The sequence below is a fragment of the Heptranchias perlo genome, chromosome 1 (genome assembly GCF_035084215.1).
Source record: "Heptranchias perlo isolate sHepPer1 chromosome 1, sHepPer1.hap1, whole genome shotgun sequence".
In the NCBI taxonomy this organism is placed as follows: Eukaryota; Metazoa; Chordata; class Chondrichthyes; order Hexanchiformes; family Hexanchidae; genus Heptranchias; species Heptranchias perlo.
In genome coordinates, this window is record NC_090325.1 from 38,929,625 (window position 1) to 38,948,268 (window position 18,644).

General features: G+C 45.2%; 1 protein-coding gene across 5 annotated transcripts in view; it reads left to right on the top strand.

Annotated features, from left to right (window-relative positions):
• The window catches only part of nedd4l (NEDD4 like E3 ubiquitin protein ligase), a 412,625-nt gene that overhangs the window by 106,384 nt on the left and 287,597 nt on the right, over positions 1-18,644 (top strand). For all 5 annotated transcript variants that reach the window (XM_067983943.1, XM_067983954.1, XM_067983962.1 and 2 more), the window contains exon 2: positions 6,061-6,134. In XM_067983943.1, coding sequence (XP_067840044.1) covers positions 6,061-6,134 — 74 coding nt within the window. The remainder of the gene's footprint in view (positions 1-6,060; positions 6,135-18,644) is intronic.

The following is an 18,644-nucleotide window of genomic DNA, read 5'->3' on the forward strand; positions in this document are numbered from 1 at the left end:
GATGGCAAAAATGCTGAACAAATATTTTGTTTCAGTCTTTACAGTAGAGGACACTAAGAATATCCCTACACTGGACAAACAGGGGACTCTCGGGGGGGAGGAGCTAAATACGATTAAAATCACTCAGGAGATGGTACTCAGTAAAATAATGGGACTCAAGGCGGATAAATCCCCTGGACCTGATGGCTTCCATCCTAGGGTCTTGAGGGAAGTGGCAGTAGGGATTGTGGATGCTTTGGTGATAGTTTTCCAAAATTCCCTGGACTCAGGAGAGGTCCCGGCAGATTGGAAAACTGCTAATGTAACACCGTTATTTAAAAAGGGTAGTAGGCAGAAGGCTGGAAATTATAGGCCAGTTAGCTTAACATCTGTGGTGGGTAAAATTTTGGAGTCTATTATTAAGGAGACAGTAACGGAACATTTAGATAAGCATAATTTAATAGGACAAAGTCAGCATGGCTTCATGAAGGGGAAGTCATGTCTGACAAATTTGCTTGAGTTCTTCGAGGATATAACGTATAGGGTGGATAAAGGGGAACCAGTGGACGTAGTGTATTTAGACTTCCAGAAGGCATTCGACAAGGTGCCACATAAAAGATTATTACTTAAGATAAAAAATCACGGGATTGGGGGTAATATTCTGGCATGGGTGGAGGATTGGTTATCAAACAGGAAGCAGAGAGTTGGGATAAATGGTTCATTTTCGGACTGGCAACCAGTAACCAGTGGTGTTCCACAGGGGTCGGTGCTGGGTCCCCAACTCTTTACAATCTATATTAACGATTTGGAGGAGGGGACCGAGTGCAACATATCAAAATTTGCAGATGATACAAAGATGGGAGGGAAAGTAGAGAGTGAGGAGGACATAAAAAACCTGCAAGGGGATATAGACAGGCTGGGTGAGTGGGCGGAGATTTGGCAGATGCAATATAATATTGGAAAATGTGAGGTTATGCACTTTGGCAGGAAAAATCAGAGAGCAAGTTATTTTCTTAATGGCGAGAGACTGGAAAGTACTGCAGTACAAAGGGATCTGGGGGTCCTAGTGCAAGAAAATCAAAAAGTTGGTATGCAGGTGCAGCAGGTGATCAAGAAAGCCAACGGAATGTTGGCTTTTATTGCTAGGGGGATAGAATATAAAAACAAGGAGGTATTGCTGCAGTTATATAAGGTATTGGTGAGACCGCACCTGGAATACTGCATACAGTTTTGGTCTCCATACTTAAGAAAAGACATACTTGCTCTCGAGGCAGTACAAAGAAGGTTCACTCGGTTAATCCCGGGGATGAGGGGGCGGACATATGAGGAGAGGTTGAGTAGATTGGGACTCTACTCATTGGAGTTCAGAAGAATGAGAGGCGATCTTATTGAAACATATAAGATTGTGAAGGGTCTTGATCGGGTGGATGCAGTAAGGATGTTCCCAAAGATGGGTGAAACTAGAACTAGGGGGCATAATCTTAGAATAAGGGGCTGCTCTTTCAAAACTGAGATGAGGAGAAACTTCTTCACTCAGAGGGTGGTAGGTCTGTGGAATATGCTGCCCCAGGAAGCTGTGGAAGCTACATCATTAGATAAATTTAAAACAGAAATAGACAGTTTCCTAGAAGTAAAGGGAATTAGGGGTTATGGGGAGTGGGCAGGAAATTGGACATGAAGCTGAGTTCGGTTCGGTCAATGCCCTGTGGGTGGCGGAGAGGGCCCAGGGGCTATGTGGCCGGGTCCTGCTCCGACTTCTTGTGTTCTTTAGATTTGTGGTTGGGATCAGATCAGCCATGATCTTATTGAATGGCGGAGCAGGCTCGAGGGGCCGATTGGCCTACTCCTGCTCCAATTTCTTATGTTCTTATGTTCTTATCTGTTTCCTGCTACCTTTCACTTCTCCCTTTCCCCAATCCATCACTACTACTCTGCCATCTACATTTTAACTGCGAGTTTCAACTTGAATTACCCTTGATATATGCCCATGGCTATCCTATGTGCCTCTCTACATTCTCCGAAGGGCTCATTGAGGCACTTGTAGCTGTCTCCTTACGAGAAGGCAGCCTCATCTTTCCATCCCTCCGACTTTTTCGCCCAGTCCACCTGCTGGAGGCGAATCTCGCCAACCTCCTTCCCATCCCACTCGACCTACCCACCTCTGCCCCCTTAGATTCTGCCAGTGGATCAACTGTCACTGCTCCTCAAGAATGTCGATTGATTGTGAACAAGGCTCTTGCCATCCACAACCTCACTGTGGGCAATTGTATTGACAACTTTTCTTCGACTGAAAGTTTGCTCATGGATGGTGACCACTTCCACTTCATTGAAGCCGCTCCACCTCGCTATATTTTCCACCATGTGCTTCATCCAAATTGCTGCGGTGACTGTGTGGGCCTCAGAAACAAATCACACCATGGTCTCTTCCTCCTACTTCTCTGGTAACTTATCTTTCGAGCACTCATGCTTCTTCTTCAAAATCTTGGTTGTCTACTGCAACCCCTTCCCCCTCACCCCCCTCCCCCCTCTCACCCCCCTCCCCCTCCCCCCCCTCCCCCTCCCCCCCCCTCACCCCCTTCCCCCTCACCCCCTTCCCCCTCACCCCCTTCCCCCTCACCCCCTTCCCCCTCACCCCCTTCCCCCTCACCCCCTTCCCCCTCACCCCCTTCCCCCTCACCCCCTTCCCCCTCACCCCCTTCCCCCTCACCCCCTTCCCCCTCACCCCCCCTCCCCCTTCCCCCTCACCCCCCCTCACCCCTCCCCCCTCCCCCCCCCTCACCCCTTCCCCCTCACCCCTTCCCCCCTCACCCCTTCCCCCCTCACCCCTTCCCCCCTCACCCCTTCCCCCCTCACCCCTTCCCCCCTCACCCCTTCCCCCCTCACCCCTTCCCCCCTCACCCCTTCCCCCCTCACCCCTTCCCCCCTCACCCCTCCCCCCCTCACCCCTTCCCCCCTCACCCCTCCCCCCAAAGCCCCACCTGAGTTTCTGACCACAATATCCTCCCTCAGCCTTTGCACTGAGCGATGACTCATTCTCCATGAATTCAGTCTGTCTCAACTTGCCTTCTCTCGTTTGGTTTCATTGCCCTCCTATCCTCCCTAAACAGCTCCCTCTATATAAACTCTTCGACCAGTATTTACAGCTACCCATCACTCTTGCTTTCCCCCCTCTGCTCCCATGCTCTTGATCACAGAGAAGGTCATCTCCAACCTTTTTGTATCCCTTACCACCCGCATGCCACTACCCTCTTCTGTCTTCATTTTCTTCTGTGTCTGCCCCTGGAAAAAACTCTCCAAGTTAGCTACTGTGAAGCTGCCAACTGTGAAGTCTTTGGCCCTCCATTAGCCACAATACTTGAGCAGCTTTTGATCTTCTCGACCACTCCCCCATTTCCAGATTTGATGTCTTTCTCTCCAACAAAACCATTACTCTCCTCTGTCCTGGTCATTTCCCTGGTATGGCCCCATCTTCACTTCAAGTATATGGGGTGCAGACTGGAGTGTGTCTGGTGCACAATTGGCTTATCCATCTATCGCCAGATCAGGCTAAACTGCATCAAGCACTATCGGGCCTCACGCTCCTCTGCCAGGAACATTGTAGAGAGGAAAGATAACCCCCAGTTGTTTTTTCTCCACCACCAATTGACCCCTTAAACCCCTTTGTTCTGCTTCCTCCACCCTTGCATCCAACAACAATTGGAAGGAATTTATGGACTTCTATGTCATTAAAATTGAAGACCATCTGTTCAGCTGCCTCTGCAGCCTCTCCCACTTCACCTTGTTCACAAAGCCAAACCTCCCGCCAGCCCGAACCATGAATCCGCTTCTTTCTCTAGCTGCTGTTGTATTTACCTTTGTGCCATTCAAAACTCATCTTGTCCATGAGACTGACCCCTTGCTCCCTTTTGCGTATTTCCACTAAACTGCTGACCACCCAACATCTCCTCCTGGCCCCCATGTGAGCTGACAATGTTAATGGATTCCTCTTCTCAGGTGCTGTTCCCCTCCTTTTGAAAGCCACTACCACCACCTCCCCAAAAAACCTGTCCTTGCAAAGCACCACTGCATTTCCAACCTTCTTTCCCTCTCCAAAGTCATTGAACATGTTGCCACCTCCCGAATCCATGCTCATCTTTCCCCCAACTCCATGTTTGAATCTCTCCAATCTTGTCTGTGCCTCTGCCACAGCACTGAAGTGGCCATAGTCAAAGTCACAAATGACATCCTCTGTGACTGTGGTGTATTATTCCTTCTCGGGCCTTTCACAAGATTGACTGCACCATCCTCCATGAATACCTCTACTCCATTGTCCATCTCAGTGGGATTGCCTTCACTTGGGTTCCACTCTAACGTATCCAATGGTAGACAGAGCATCTCCAGCAATGGCTTTTCTTCCTGCCCTGCACCGTTACTGTTGGAATTCTCCAGCGATCTATCTATGGCCCCCTCCTCTTTCTCACTTACACGCTACCTGTTGGCAACATTTGGAGAAGTTACGACGGTTGAGGGAGAGCAGTTCTGAGGAAATTCCCAGCCAATATTGTCTTCAAATCCAGGCAACAATTTTTTTTATTCAAAGAGAAACACCAAACCAATTATCTACCTCCAAAGCTGTTTATGCAGTAATAATACAAAGTTCACCTTCCAAATTTAATTTTGGGACTGAATCATGCTCGACAGATCCTTGGTCATTACAATGATTTTAAAATGCTGTTGGCATTGTTGAGTTGCAGCCCTAACTCTTGTTTGGATTTTTTGTTCATTGCACGAATTTATAGTATTGTCGTGATGATCTTAAATTGTTCAGATGCTAAGTTTAGCTACCCTTCGGGTGCATTCATACTAGAACAATTGAGGCAAACTGCTTTATACCAACACTAAACTTGTAGTGTAAATTCACCCTTGTATTACTTGATGCCTGCTCATTTAAGAGCCATCTTTGTCCCAGTGTCTTTACTGTTCTAAATCTGAGTTACGTTGCATGTACAGCACAGAAACAGGCCATTCAGCCCAACAGGTCCATGCCAGTGTTATGCTCCACACGAGCCTGCTCCCTCCCTACTTCATCTAACCCTACCAGCATATCCTTCTAGGTTAATACTGGATTTCAATTCATTTATTTGTTTTTGCAAAACTTGGTGCAACTTATTTAAAGCCCTGTCTGCATACGATTGAGGCCTACGCATGCCTAAAACACAGGTCTCAGAGTAGCATTGCAAAATCAGGTGCAAAGGACTTCAAGGACATGAGGTCCTTTGTCCAATTTTGTAACTCTTGATTTTGTGAGTCCTTTAATGGTCATGAGTGGCCTCACAAAATCAGGGTTCAGACGATTGGACTTGTGCTGAAGCATTGGGTAACTGTTTTGAAGGTGTATTTTTAAGCTCTTCAGTATCAATTAGATGGGACTACTATGTCAACATTTGCCTACTTTATTGTACTCTTGTCATTGCTTGCTTCCGACCAGAATAAAACAGATTTTTAGTGGTATAAGCTTATGTGATTAGTGTACAGGGCAGAGATTGCTAGTAGAAACTGCAAGCCATGACTGCTTTTAGCAACACTTGATTTGTGCTTGAAGAAGTCTTAACATATTAGTTCTGAAATTGTTTTGAGGTGATCCGACTGTAAAATGTTCTTCCAGTGTTGCTACAGAACACGAATGCAAGGTATGGATGATAGTTTCTTAAATGCTGATATTTTTCAAGGAAATCTAAACTTTTTCCATTAGTTCCATTGTGCACAGTATCTGCATTACAGGCCTGAATATTCAGAGATCATTCCAGCAGGGGATCACTGGATAGCAGTCAAGAGTGGGAACTTGGGCTGATTACAATTGGCCCACTGGCCCTTAATTGAATGAGTCTGCTGCCATTGCAGCTGGTAACATTTAAAGCACAGACTGGGATTGAACCTTGCATCTTATTGGTCTTTATCGTTCAGGTAATACTGGAATACCAAGTCATCGGTGGGGTGGCGTTGACATTATCCACTATTTGGCTTGGAACTTGTGCACCTATGTTGTTCAGTAACCAAACAAGACTTTTAAAAAAAGACTATTCTTTATCCTTCTGCTTTCAGGAAGAATCCCGTGTTCTCAGAGTCAAAGTTATTTCAGGCATTGATCTGGCTAAAAAAGACATCTTTGGAGCCAGGTATGTAGTGAATACAATCATTTCACAGAGTTCTTAGTTTTTGACCAATCTCATAACAATAACCATGAAGAAATGCATGCAATGGACAGTGAGTGACCTTTCAAAAAGCCTATGGAAATGAAAATGTCATTGCTTAGGGGCTATCATATTCCTAGAAATAATGCTTATATTTTACATTTTTACGATGGACATTGACTCGTCAATTTATTTTTCAACAATCTCCCACAGTGTGCAATCAGGGACCCAGACTTAGTGTAATCTTCAGGTAAGGGGGCAGGAGATAATTGTATTAGGGTAATAAGACATAATTCAGTCTCCATTTTAAAATCATACATTATGTTCTAAATTTTTATATAATTTGATACTTCTAGTTAAATAACGACTTGAAGAAAGTTGGGAAGTAATGTAAAAGCTTTTCTGCAGTGTGGACTGAGGAGCTGCAAGTTGCAAAACTAAGGTGCTCCAATGCCACCATTGGCCAGATGGCATAATTACAATAAGACAAATTCACATGAGCAGTTTTTATTATAAATGTGAACATAAGGGGGAAAAAGTTGACATGCAAGTGAGGATTTGTGCATGCAGGTGTAAGAATTTTAAACATATGTATGCTAGCTCTTGTTTTCATTGATGTTTTGGTAAACAAATGACTTCAGCATTTTTTTTCCTTGTTGGATTTAGATCTTGTAGGGAGAGTGCCGGGATGTTTTGGCCAGCAAATTAGTCACCTGTATCCAAACAGTGGGCCTTTAACATTCTTTGTAGTAGTCTGAAATTCAAATCTGCTTCATTGTCTATGCAGGCTTTTCCTTTGCTCAGTTTAAGAGGTAGAATTGTAACACAAAAACTGTCCAATCACTACTTTTGTTACTATTGAGGTCCATTATTCAAAAGTGTGGCCACCCTTTTTTTAAAACCACAAACCTTTTTTTTCCCAAAAAAGACTTCATTGTTATTTTAAAGGTATAAATTGGTTCATAAAGTGGCTGTTCCTATTATTGAATTATTCCATCATCTCTGATGCTGGATGTCTTTCTCATAACACAGTAACCAGAATTATGCACAGTGCAGCAGGTGGGGCAAGACGCGTACTCTGCATAACCTCAGTTACTTGGAGATTTGTGATCGATTACTCTGCCTATACGGCCCTAAATCCTATTTGCTTTCTTCACTGCTGCTGCTACACTGTGCTAATGGCTCCAGCAGTTCATCTTGCAATATCTCCAAGTCCCTCTCCTGTGTCATTTCCTGTAGGGCAACTTGCATATTAGCAAATGGACCGCCAAGGCAAGTAATGTTGGGAAATAATATTAATTGTTATCAGCTAATATGCAAGAAAGTACAATACTCAACTGCGACTTGAGGTTAGAAATGGATTGAATCAATTTGTTGCGTTACAGTAAAGCAAAAGTGAAGAACAAAGTAGTGAATTGGCATGCCATTCATGTATTAAGGCATTGTACAATGTCTCTTCTGTATTTGTTGTGTATATTATGATTATGCAAAATATGTTTGTACTTAATCTTCAATTACAGTTTGAACTGAAATTTATTCATGTTGACGACAATGTGCTCTTGAATTCAAATCAAAAGAAAGAAAATATATGTATGCAAGTTTCAAGTTTATTTTCCACGATTCAATATCTATGTCAAGACATATGTAACTTAGAATAGACAACAAAATAAACAAAAAAGAAATGCATGAAGGTGCTGGCATTGAGAAAATAGTGCTTTTTACTCAAACAATATAATTATTGGCCAGCCGACCGGAAGGATTCATCTTTCTCAATGTTCTTCTATTCTTCATCATGCCCATCATCTCCATCAACTTGCTCATCCTCACTTTCGACAATATCTTTATAACCAGCAGCTGGTAGACCTATATTGTCACAGTTCTTGCATGTGCACAATTGTACAGGGGATACTCAAAGACATACGGCATTTGTCGTCTGCCTTGTCTGCTTTGCACTTGTACTTTTTGCATGTGCAGTACGCAAGTTCAAGAATGCTTTGTTCAGCTGGTTACGTTTCCATCCAGTCAATTCCTAGGGTGTCGTTGATCAACTTCCACCCATGTCCAACAGGAAACGGAATATCTCGGAATATGCGATTCTAAGCTGCACTTATAGATGGTTGCCTGGAAGTTAGCACATTGAACGTGTTTATGCAAGGCATCATGATTAGGTGGCATGACATACTCTGCTCTTGTAGCCATTGAAAACATGGCATATCGGGTGTTATTGACGTGGCTGGCCATAGAGTTGGCACACAAAGGGCTCGAGAACAGTTACCACATTAACTGTTATTGTGGAAGATTCTCCTAGTGACTGAAATGCAGGACAGAATGTTGGGTTTTGCACAAGTTTAATTGCCTTCATCTTGCTTTTGCCAAAAAATGCACTTATTGAATCACAGCCAGTGAAGTAGTGAAGGCCGATGAGTGCATTGGTGACATCAACTCAAAGGTGCTGCTTTATAGCATGTATGTGGATGTTGCGAATATTCTCATCTCTCCCAGTGTGGAAATGGAACTGGGAGCTGCCAAGACTTCAAGTTAATGCGATGCTGATAACAAACCCATCAGTTTAGGAATCTCTGACTGTGTTGTCACCGGATTTGGCGATGTAGCAAGCAGGCAAAAACGTTCTGGTGTTGGCTTCTTCATGCACATAATGCAGCAGAGTGTCCTGTACAGCAACTGTTTCATGTTCAGTGAAATACTGGTATCATTTTAGATGGCAAAGGAATGTTCCATAGATTATGATCTTGCACAAACCACTTCGGTATTTCAGCCTGATTTCCGACCAAATCGCTACACTATGTAAAAATGTTGTCCACATTGATTACGTGCATGGTCAGACATCTCCAACATTAGAAATGTGGGCGGAACACCTTTTAATTGAAGAAGTTATTGCTACCAAATCGGCCATAATATTAAGGGATGCTTTTTTCAATTCTGAAGGATTACATAGATTCCGAAAGTTTTATTTATTCCTTCGTGGGATGAGGGTGTGGCTGGCAAGGCCAGTATTTATTGCCCATCCCTTATTGTCCTTGAGAAGGTGGTGGTGAGCCGGCGTCTTGAACCGCTGCAGTCCGTGCGGTGAAGGTTCTCCCACAGTGCTGTTCGGTAGGGAGTTCCAGGATTTTGACCCAGCGACGATGAAGGAACGGCAATAGATTTCCAAGTCGGGATGGTGTGTGACTTGGAGGGGAACGTGCAGGTGGTGTTGTTCCCATGTGCCTGCTGCCCTTGTCCTTCTAGGTGGTAGAGGTCGCAGGTTTGGGAGGTGCTGTCGAAGAAGCCTTGGCGAGTTGCTGCAGTGCATCCTGTGGATGGTACACACTGCAGCAGTGGTGCGCCGGTGGTGAAGGGAGTGAATGTTTCGGGTGGTGGATGAGGTGCCAATCAAGGCGGCTGCTTTGTCCAGGATGGTGTTGAGCTTCTTGAGTGTTGTTGGAGCTGCACTCATCCAGGCAAGTGGAGTGTATTCCATCACACTCCTGACTTGTGCCTTGTAGATGGTGGAAAGGCTTTGGGAAATCAGGAGGTGAGTCACTCGCTGTAGAATACCCAGCCTCTGACCTGCTCTTGTCACAGTATTTATATGGCTGGTCCAGTAAGTTTCTGATCAATGGTGACTTCCAGGTTGTTGATGGTGGGGGATTCAACGATGGTAATGCCATTGAATGTCAAGGGGAGGTGGTTAAACACTCTCTTGTCAGAGATGGTCATTGCCTGGCACTTGTCTGACGTGAATGTTATTTGCCAATTTTCAGCCAAAGCCTGGATGTTGTCCTGGTCTTGCTGCATGCACTGCTTCATTATCTGAGGGGTTGCGAATGGAACTGAACACTGCGCAATCATCAGCGAACATCCCCATTTCTGACCTTAGAATGGAGGGAAGGTCATTGATGAAGCAGCTGAAGATGGTTGGGCCAAGGACACTGCCCTGAGGAACTCCTGCAGCAATGTCCTGGGGCTGAGATGATTGGCCATCAACAACCACTACCATCTTCCTTTGTGCTGGGTGTGACTCCAGCCACTGGAGAGTTTCCGCCCTGATTCCCGTTGACTTCCCGGGTACGGTGGCATAGTGGTTATGTTACTGGACTTGTAATCCAGAGGCCTGGACTAATAATCCAGAGTCGTGAGTTCAAATCCCGCCATGGCAGATGGTCTACGTGTAACTCCAGACCCACAGCAATGTGGTTGATTCTTCATCGCCATCTGAAATGGCCCAGCAAGCCACTCAGTTGTACAATCTCACTACTAAAAGACCACCCGGCATCGGTCCACCAGGCACCGGACACGACAAAGGCAAACCAAGCCCAGTCGACGCTGCAAAGTCCTCCTCACTAACCTCTGGGGACTTGTGCCAAAATTGGGAGAGCTGTCTGGTAGGCCAGACCGACCAGAGGTGGCAGTACAGTGAAATACAGTCAGGAGGGAGTGGCCCTTGGAGTCATTAACATTGACTCCTGATGCCATGAGATTTCATGGGGTCCAGTCAAACATGGGCAAGGAAACTTCCTGCTGATAACCTCCTACTGCCGTCCCTCAGCTGATGAATAAGTACTCCTCCATGTTGAGCACCACTTGGAGGAAGCACTGAGGGTAGCAAGGGCACAGAATGTACTCTGGGTGAGTGACTTCAATGTCCATCACCAAGAGTGGCTTGGTTGCACCACGACTGACCAAGCTGGCCGAGACCTGAAGGACATAGCTGCCAGACTGGGCCTGCGGCAGGTGGTGAGTGAACCAGTAAGAGGGGAAAAGCATACTTGACCTCGTCCTCACCAATCTACCTGTTGCAGATGCATCTGTCCATGATCGTATTGGTAGGAATGACGACCGCACAGTCCTTGTGGAGACTAAGTCCCATCTTCACATTGAGGACACGATCTAACGTGTTGTGTGGCACTTACACCGTGCTGAATGGGATAGATTCAGAACAGATCTAGCAGCTCAAAACTGGACATCCATGAGGCGCTGTGGACCATCAGCAGCAGCAGCAGAATTTTATTCTAGCACAATCTGTTACCTCATGGCCCAGCATATTCCTCACTCTACCATTACCAACAAGCCTGGGGATCAACCCTGGTTCCATGAGGAGTGCAGAAGAGCATGCCAGGAGTAGCAGCAGGCGTACCTAAAAATAAGGTGCCAACCTGGTGAAGCTACAACACAGGACTATACATGCATGCCTAACAGTGGAAGCAACATGTTATAGACAGAGTTAAGCGATTCCACAACCAACGGATCAGATCAAAGCTCTGCAGTCCTGCCACATCCAGTCGTGAATGGTGGTGGACAATTAACAACTAACGGGAGGAGGAGGCTCTGTAAACATCCCCATCCTCAATGTTGGCAGAGTCCAGCACGTGAGTGCAAAAGACAAGGCTGGAGCGTTTGCAATGACCTTCAGCCAGAAGTGCAGAGTAGATGATCCATCACTGCCTCCTCCCGATATCCCCATCATCACAGAAGCCAGTCTTCAGCCAATTCGATTCACTCCACGTGATATCCAGTGCACTCATCCATTTCTTGTTACAACAAAGGCTATGGCCCCCGACAACATCCTGGCTGTAGTGCTGAAGACTTGTGCTCCAGAACTAGCCGCGCACCTCTAGCCAAACTGTTCCAGTACAGTTAAAACAATGGCATCTACCCGACAATGAGGAAAATTGCCCAGGTATGTCCTGTCCACAAAAAGCAGGACAAATCCAATCCGGCCAATTACCGCCCCATCAGTCTACTCTCAATCATCAGCAAAGTGATGGAAGGTGTCGTCGACAGTGCTATCAAGCGGCACTTACTCACCAGTAACCTGCTATAACCGCTGCTCAGTTTGGGTTCCTCCAGGACCACTCTGCTCCAGACCTTATTACAGCCTTGGTCCAAACATGGACAAAAGAGCTGATTTCCAGAGGTGAGGTGAGTGACTGCCCTTGACATCAAGACAGCATTTGACCGAGTGTGGCACCAAGGAGCCCTAGTAAAATTGAAGTCAATGGGAATCAGTGGCTGGAGTCATACCTAGCACAAAGGCAGATGGTAGTGGTTGTTGGAGGCCAATCATCTCAGCCCCAGGGCATTGCTGCAGGAGTTCCTCGGGGCAGTGTTTTAGGCACAACTATCTTCAGCTGCTTCATCAATGACCTTCCCTCCATCATAAGGTCAGAAATGGGGATGTTTGCTGATTGCGTAGTGTTCAGTTCCATTTGCAACCTCTAAGATAATGAAGCAGTCCGTGCCCACATGCAGCAAGACCTGGACAACAACCAGGCTTGGGCTGACAAGTGGCAAGTAACATTCGCGTCACAGAAGTGCCAGGCAATGACCATCTCCAACAAGAGAGTCTAAACACCTCCCCTTGACAATGAACGGCATTACCATCACCGAATCCCCCACCATCAACATCCTGGGGGCCACCATTGATGAGAAACTGAACTGGACCAGCCATATAAATACTGTGGCGACAAGAGTAGGTCAGAGGCTGGGAATTCTGCGGCAAGTGACTCACCTCCTGACTCCCCAAAGCCTTTCCACCATCTACAAGGCACAAGTCAAGAGTGTGATGGAATATTGTCCACTTGCCTGGATGAGTGCAGCTCCAACAACACTCAAGAAGCTCGACGCCATCCAGGACAAAGCAGCCCGCTTGATTGGCACCACATCCACCACCCTAAACATTCACTCCCTTCATCTCTGGCGCACTGTGGCTGCAGTTTGTACCATCCACAGGATGCACTGCAGCAACTCACCAAGGCTTCTTCGACAGCACCTCCCAAACCCGCGACCTCTGCTGCCTAGAAGGACAAGGGCAGCAGACACATGGGAACACCACCTGCACGTTCCCCTGCAAGTCACACACCATCCCAACTTGGAAATCTATCACCGTTCCTTCATCGCTGCTGGGTCAAAATCCTGGAACTCCCTACCAAATAGCACTGTGGGAGAACCTTCACCACATGGACTGCAGCGGTTCAAGGCTGCGGCTCACCACCACCTTCTCAAGGGCAATTAGGGTTGGGCAATAAATGATGGCTTTGCCAGCGACGTCCACAACCCATGATCGAATTTTAAAAAAAATAAAAAAATTTTGATAGGGAAAATTTAGGAATCACCAAAAATGAAATTACTAAACATTTGGATGAAGAGAAAACAATCAATAATATCAACAACTTGCATTTATATCGCACCTTGAAAAAGTAAAACATCCAAGGATACTTCACAAGAGCGTTATCAAACAAAATTTCACAGAGCCACATAAAGAAGTATTGGGACTGGTGACCCAAAGCTTGGTCAAAGAGGTAGTTTCAAGGAGCTTCTTAAAGGAGGAGAGAGAGGTAGAGTACTTTAGGGAGGGAATTCCAGAGCTTAGTGCCTAGGCAGCTGAAAGCAAGGCTGTCACTGGTGGAGTGATGAAAATCGGGGATGCACAAGAGGATGCTCAGTTGTTGAGTATATTCAAGGCTGAGATTGATCGATATTTGGATATCAAGGGATATGGGCGGGAAAGTGGAGTTGAGGTACAAGATCAGCCATGATAGTGAATGGCGGAGAAGGCACAAGGGGCCGTATAGCCTACTCCTACTTACGTTCTTATGTTTGTGCTCTGAAGCTTCTCCAGATCAATGGAGGCAGTGGAAGCACTCCATAAGAATGCAAATAGTTTGTTCCACAATGATTTGAGACCTGGTGTGCGCCTCTCTCTTTCCTCTGCAAATATGGAAGGGATACAGACCAGGAGTACAAGCCACGGTAGCAAGAGATAACCCGAATGAGAAAGTAGGCAGCCAGACCCTTCTACTTTTCCCTGGGAACGAGATGGGCTGCTGCAGTTCCTCAGTATTGTGGTTGCGGCCAGCATATCTGACACTGATCTGCAGGATCGTGTACAGAAAAGTGTGAAGTGATACATTTCGGTAGGACGTACGAGGAGAGGCAATATCAACTGAAGGGCACAATTCTAAAAGGGGTGCAGGAACACAGAGATCTGGGAGTATATGTGCACAAATGCTTGAAGGTGGCAGCGCAGGTTGAGAAAGTGATTAAGAAAGCATACAGGATCCTGGGCTTTATAAATAGAGGTATAAAGTACAAAAGCAAGGAGGTTATGATGAACCTTTATATAAAACACTGGTTCGGCCGCAACTGGAGTATTGTGTCCAGTTCTGGGCACAGCACTTCAGGAAGGATGTGAAGGCCTCAGAGGGAGTTCAGAAGAGATTTACTAGAATGGTTCCAGGGATGAGGGACTTCAGTTACGTGGATAGACTGGAGAAGCTGGGGTTGTTCTCCTTGGAACAGACAAGGTTGAGAGGAGATTTTATTGAGGTATTTAAAATCATGAAGGGTCCAGACAGTAGATGGAGAGAAGTTGTTCCCATTGGCGGAGGGGTCAAGAACCAGAGGACATAGATTTTAAGGTCATTGGCAGAAGAACCAAAGGTGACATGAAAAAATACTTTTTTACACAGTGAGTCCTTATGATCTGGTATGCACTGCCTGAGGGGGTGGTGGAGGCAGATTCAATTGTGGCTTTCAAAAGGGAATTGGATGTGTACTTTAAGGAAAAAAAAATTGCAGGTCTATGAGGCTAGGGCGGGGGAGTGTGATTTCTCTGAGAGAGCCGGCACGGACTCGATGGGCTGAATGGCCTCCTTCCGTGCTGTAACCATTCTGATTCTACTACCTGAAAATTGAGGGAGTTGAAACCCATGTGACTTAACGAGTTCAGGCAATTATGAGAAGGTCCGTATTGCTCCATAGCCCCTTGCACCAAACTGAAACCAGCCTATGATTCAAGTTTAAAACCCCCTGATACTTTTCCTGTGCTGACAATCCAAATCATAGGCTGCAAATTGCGTAATGCTGCAGACATTAGCAGATGGAGACTGAAAAGACCCTGTCACTTGGAAATTGGGAGCTGTGGTGACTTTCAGTTGGACCAAGAGTGCAATGGATGTGCAAGAGCAGGCTGTCATCTGTGAAACGGGAGGCACGACCAAGTAGAGTGTTGGAGGTGGCTGGGGGGGAAAAGCATGAAATTGAGGGTCCTTTCGATTCAAACTTGCAGTAATGAGGAGCTTAAGGTCATAACTCACCAGCGCAACATTGCTCTTGGTTTTAATTCTGATGGGAGTAATATTTATTCAAAAAAGCAGTGTGAAGAATGCATTGAAACTGAATCAACAGGCATGCATGCTCTATTCAGCCATCATTAGTCTTTCATAATTCAAAATGGATGGTTTTGACAAGGAAGCTTAGCAGAATCAATAGTATTTCACAGAATGTCTGCAGCAGAATTGCATGATGAGAAAATAGATATTTTCTTAGTTAACCGAGTCACAGATTTAATATACAAACCACATACGGCTCCTGGTTTTCATCAACAGTTTTGCTTTGAATTGCAAATACAGCTACAAATGTAAATATTTCACCTTGTGGTTTCTCATCTGTTTTCAAGATCAGAGGTGTAAAATACCATGATTTGAACAAAAATACAAAGTTGTGTTCCACGTGACCCAGAACACTTGGGGAAGGGGAGGGGCAACTGTCATCAGCTTGTGTTTGGCAAGATTAGCCTATCATCAATTTAAAGGTGACTCCTTGTGTTACGCTGACAAAAAATATTTGATTGTAAAAAGTGAATGCTGTACATTCTTTATCAACATGCTTGCTGTGCTTTTGAATAGAGGATGTGTTGCAGTGGAATTATGGCATCTTTTCGAAGTGGTGTAATTTTGATCAAGCATGACAGTAGATATGCAACAGCTTGAAATTGTTCGTATGATGTGGCTTAATCAAAATTCGTATCTAACGAGTTCAGTGGTTCTTTGTGTTCAGTACATTGTTTTCTTTTATTGATTTACAATGATGAGCATTGACAAAATATCGAATCGTTCAGTATGGCTCTTCAGCTGAGTGTGATCCACTGTCCACTGAATTCAAGTCCACTGAGCATGAGTTGGCTTCAACTAATAAAAGGGAATCCTTACAATGCAATGTGCTGTACCAACAAAAAAAAAGCTTATCTAAAGACTTTAATGTGAGACAGAGCATTGAAGCTTGATGTTGAAAGTTCAGTTTGCAAAATGAGCAATTAGACTTTCAAACAGTGACCTGAATTTTGAACATTTGCAAACTTAAAAATGAATACAATGAAGCAAGGAACTCTCTCCTTCACAAAGGCTCCCTCTCTTTGTGATCAGTCAGCATAAGTTAGAAGGAATAGCGCATGCCTGACATATCTACCGAAGTTCTTCAAGGAGTTAAGCTAGCTAGTGGATGATAACCCAGTAGATGTAGTCTAATTGGATTTTCAAAAGGCATTTGGTAATGTTGCTGATGTGATGGGAGTGAAGGAAGATGACAATAGATGGAATAGACGACAATGACCGAGAAGGATTGACAAATGGCTTGGTAGGAGAAGTTGGAGAGTGATGAGTTACTTGGATTCTATAAGCGATCTATTTGATACACTTGCTGTTCACAAAATTTGTCAATGATCAGTAGGACTGGAAGTAATAATTTGGAAGTAACAATTATATGGATAAAGATTAATCTCCTTTCTCATAGTTTCTGAAGATAATGTAGATAGATTGATATAGTGAAGAGGACATGATGCTGGTTTTCAAAATCAAAGCTTTTGATAAAGTCGAAGTGGACAATTTAACATGAAAAATAAAGATAGGACAAAAGCAAAATACTGCGGTTGCTGGAAATCTGAAATAAAAACAGGAAATGCTGGAAATATTCAGGAGGTCAGAGAGAGAAAGTGATGTTATGTTTCAGGTTGATGACCTTTCATTAGAACTCGAAGTTAGAGATTTAACAGTTTTTAAGCCAGGGAAAGAAGTGGGGGTGGGGGAGGGAGGAAAGAACAAAAGGGAAAGGTCTCTGTTAGGGTGGAGGGCAGGACTCAGTAAATGACAAAAGGGTTGATGGTGCAAGGCAAAAGGGGGTGGTAATGGGACAAGTAAAGGAACAAAAGATGGATCTGGAGGAGCCGTAAGTGCCAATAACAGAACCACTACCATTACCAGCACCAGCTGGTTTTCAAAATCATAGGTCTGATAAAGTTTAAGTGGACAATTTAACCTGAAAAATAAAGGTAGGACAACAGCAACTTGCATTTATATAGCGCCTTTAACACAGTAAAACATCCCAAGGCGCTTCACGAGCGCTTATCAAATAAAATTTGACACTAAGCCACATGAGATATTAGGACAGCTGACCAAAAGCTTGGTCAAAAAGGTAGGTTTTAAGGAGCTTCTTAAGGGAGGAGAGAGAGGTAGAGAGGTGGAAAGGTTTTGGGAGGGAATTCCAGAACTTAGGGCCTCGGCAGCTGAAGGCAAGGCCTTCAATGGTGGAGCGATTAAAATTGGGGATACGAGAGAGGCCAGAATTGGAGGAATGCAGTGATCTCGGAGCATTGTAGGGCTGGAAGAGGTTACAGAGATGGGGAGGGGCAAGGCCATGGAGGGATTTGAAAACAAGGATAAGAATATTAAAATGGAGGCGTTCCCAGACCGTGATCCAATGTCGGTCAGTGAGCACAGGGCTGATGGGCAGAGAGTAGCTGCTATCGACGGAGTCTGGTTTCGACAGAGTCCATAATTGGGAATTTGGTGAGTGAGGGGATTCAGTGTCGGAAGGGGTGAGGTGCATTTGATCGGCAGAGTGGAGAGGAACATACCGAGAGCGGGTCACAGCAACAACAAAACAAAACTGCAGTGTGACGTCACAGGTAAGGCAGGTAGGTGATTGGTGGTGAGTATCTTTTCTGTTTTCTTCTTCCTTAGGACTGTGGGCTAAGTAACTTATTGCATAAAACTAAATTTTAAAAAAACTAAGTTTAATTTAATAAATTAAAGAAGGCCAGTACCTGATTGAACCTAAAAATAATTTGATTGGCATTGAAGTAATCAATTAAATAAAGCGAATAGTTATGACAGGGCAGGAGATGTATTGCAGCTGCAATATGTGGGAGCTACCGGACAGTTTTGTCCAGGGCGACGACACCTGCAGTAAGCGTCTGCAACTGGAGGAACTTCGGCTCCGAGTTGAGCTGGAGTCCGAGCTGCAGACACTGCAATGCATCAGGTATGGGGATGTTATCTGGATACTTTGATCCAGGAGGCAGTCACACCCCTTAGACTAAATACTGTAGAATTGGTACGTGGTCAGGGACAGAAGAGTGTGACTGTGAGTGAGGCAAGTACGGGGATCCAGGAGGTAGCATTGCAGGAGCCTCAGCCTCTGCATTTGTCCAATAGATACGAGGTTCTTGCAGCCCTTGTGGACGAGTGCAGAGAGGATGAGCCAACTGGCTACGGCTCTGTGGTTCAAGTGGGGGGAGTAAAAAGGAATGTGGTTGTATTAGGCGACAGTATAGTTAGAGGGATACACACTGTTCTCTGCAGCCAAGAGCGAGAGTCCCGAAGGCTGTGTTGCCGACCCAGTGCCAGGGTTAAGGACATCTCCTCAGAGCTGGAGAGG